The 2,752-nt window shown below is 45.4% G+C and overlaps 1 protein-coding gene across 2 annotated transcripts; it reads left to right on the top strand.

Moving 5' to 3' along the window:
• Positions 1 to 386: 386 nt before the first annotated feature.
• Positions 387 to 1,184, top strand: LOC147425132 (uncharacterized). 2 transcript variants are annotated; one of them, XM_086500700.1, is made up of 2 exons: positions 387 to 539; positions 622 to 1,184. In XM_086500700.1, the coding sequence occupies exon 2, from the start codon at positions 622 to 624 to the stop codon at positions 1,090 to 1,092; it is 471 nt and encodes a 156-aa protein (XP_086356826.1). In that variant the 5' UTR covers positions 387 to 539; the 3' UTR covers positions 1,093 to 1,184. The 2 variants fall into 2 exon arrangements, with proteins under 2 accessions (XP_086356826.1, XP_086356827.1); XM_086500701.1 differs by having other exon boundaries at positions 404 to 539; positions 615 to 1,184.
• The last annotated feature ends 1,568 nt before the right edge of the window (positions 1,185 to 2,752 follow it).

Here is a 2,752-nt window from a genome sequence, read left to right as displayed (position 1 = left end):
CCCCCCCCCCCCACAGGGCTGCCCCTCGCCCAGGGGGGGGACTGTGAAAACGTGAGAGAGGGAAGCTAGGGCAGAGAGAGAGAGAGAGAGAGAGAGAGAGAGAGAGAGCAGGAAGTGGGGCGCTGTAGGGAGATGCGAGTGCGTTTGCTGGGGCGCAGAAGAGATAAAGAGTTTTTTTAAAATTTGTGGGACGACGCTCACATCGACAACATTGGTTGGATGTAAAGTTGGCTACAAGAGCTACTATCGAGGCGATCAATCATACTTTGTGAGCTCGAATTCCTCTCCCAATTTTTACCAGGGATGATAGAAATCCTAGCATTGAGATTTAAAGGAAGGTATCTTAACATTGAGATTTAAAGGAAGGTATCGCAGGAGGTAATGAATATAATAAAAGATGAATATAATATAATACAGCATTAAAATGTAGCACCCCTCTTCTCCCTTGGCGCGGGAAGGTCGGCTTTCTTCTGTTGCTACCATCGCCCCCTCGCCCTCTGTGACTTCGTACCTGAGATCTCACCATCAGCTTCGTTGTTGTGAGTATAACACAGTCCTACCATAACACATTTTTGCTGCATGTTCAAGAGGTTTGCGTGCATAAGTGTAGCCAGCTTCCAGATGCAGGATCCTTACAACCTCCCCACTCACGAATACGAAAAGCCTACACCGAAGCCACAAAGGAAGCAGGCTGGGCCAAAGATATTTACACAGATTGACGGTACAAGCAAGGCCGTTCTATTGAAAGGCGTCAAAAGGCAAAAGAAAGGCTCTCATGCTGCGCTATATGGAAAGGAAGGGATAAATAAAGTAGCATCAAGTGCTGCTGCACAGAGGTCAGTGATAGACATGATGAAGATCACAGAAGGAGACAGCCGCACTCTGTACCGAGCGTTGAAGAGGAAATACACTACTTTGGAAGAAGAGAGTTTTAAGTTTGCAGAAGAGCTCGAAAAAACAGACAGTGAAGTCAAGAGACTAGAAGAGGAAAAGTTTTCTCTTTTAGATGAGCTGTTGATGCTTGAGGGTCTTGCTTCTAGCCAATTTCCTGTTGGAGGTCAGTCACAACTGAGAAACCTGGTGAACTTTTAAACATAGATATTCTCATTTTGTGCAGATGGAACAAGCTACTTCACCATCTATTTGTAATCAAATGAATGTGTATAAGATAAGGCTATTGGTTTTGGGTGTGGCAAGACAAGGCTAGGAATTTGAATGGTTAGCTGTGTGCTTCTTTGGAAGTAGAGTAAACAGTCATTTGGAGTTTGAGGTGGACGAGGAAAGAGAAGCGTCTTGAAGGATTTACAAACAAATGCATGTTGGTATGGGAGTAAACAAGCATTCTGGTCTAAAAAGTATGGAATAACCCCATTCAAAGCAGCTGAGATGCAAGCCTTATTAGGAAACACAAAACTCATTTGTGGCCAGGTAACTTAGGAACATTTTCCATTGCTGACATCACACACAGCCATTTGGTAAATATATTCTGTCTCAAGCTTCCTGATAAGGAAACTAGCCCCCCTCTTCAAAACCTCCTTCAGTGTATGTCCTAACAAGTTGTACAATTCTTTGCCTTATTCCACCCGACCCTCTTGTGCCTCAGCTAGCTCCCTTTCATTCATCCTCTCTCCCAGCTGACTGGGCTTTTGTATTTTTGTCTTTTGCTGCCCTCACTATGATTTCATTACTGGACACGAACCAGCATTGAAAGAGGACTGCAGGGTAAGTGGAAACAATTGGCTTACATCCTCAGAGTCTTCAGAAATTCAGTATGGAAACGTATCTGTTGATGGGGGGCAATATGTCCCCTTATCTTAGTGTAATTAAGGGATTGTGTCCAAGGCTGCAAAAACATGGATTTCGAGTGGTTTTGTTGTGATATAGCTCCTCCAAGAGGGCTAGCAAGGTTGAGATAGTAGGATGAATGAGGTTTCATGCAATTTTTACCTTGCCTTGACCCTCGTGCACTGTCCCATCGGTTTTGGAAACTGTAACAAGCTGCTGACCTGCATGGTCAGAGCCGGAGCATAGGAGCATGTTACAAGTTGTTGATGTGGCATGACCCTAGGGGGTTAGCTGCAAAGGACAACATTGACCGTGACCTACGAACCCTAAAAGTTGCTGACATGGCAGATGTATTGACAATTTTATGGAAACCCATGTGGGGGCGCCACCTGTTGGGTCTTAGTGCTTTTGAGAACAGAACTTTTCATAGTAGTTGTTTCGAGGCCAGGGGCCTTTAAATATGAGCCTTGGAGGCTCTCTCTGGCAATCTCGCGTATGTGAAAGCAAAGGTAGAGCTGTGGAGCAATATAAAAGAAATATCTAAGCGGGCCAGTGCCCTGGGAGTGGAACTCTGCCACTCTGTGTCTATTGTGTGGATCTCTCTCTCTCTCTCTCTCTCTCTCTTCAGTTGTTTTGAAGTGTTAAAAATTTGCCTAGTTTGTTCTTTTCAGTTGGCACGTGGTGCCCTCCTGTTAGAGAGCATGAGGAGTCGTCGACGAGAGAGATGACTACAGCTGCCATTGGAAAGGCACTGAGAAACGCATTGGAAGTCGCGAGCATTGCATGGATAGGGTGATAAGGCATGTTTTCTACACAAGCTTTTCAGCTGGGATGTTTTCCTAGATCTGGGAGCAGAATTTGTTGTTGAAGGGGGGTGGGGGGGGGGGTGGGGTGTTAAGAGCGATGTTCACCTTCCAGATTCTTTTCTTCCTGCTCATAGGCTTCTCGTCACACATGCACTGTTCCT

Source organism: Adiantum capillus-veneris, chromosome 25 (assembly GCF_014529385.1).
Source record: "Adiantum capillus-veneris isolate H3 chromosome 25, ASM1452938v2, whole genome shotgun sequence".
In the NCBI taxonomy this organism is placed as follows: domain Eukaryota; kingdom Viridiplantae; phylum Streptophyta; class Polypodiopsida; order Polypodiales; family Pteridaceae; genus Adiantum; species Adiantum capillus-veneris.
This window is presented reverse-complemented; position numbering and strand designations above follow the sequence as displayed.

Coding starts and splice junctions, on each gene's coding strand:
- LOC147425132 (XM_086500700.1), top strand. CDS start 622: ATGCAGGATCCTTACAACCTCCCCACTCACGAATACGAAAAGCCTACA.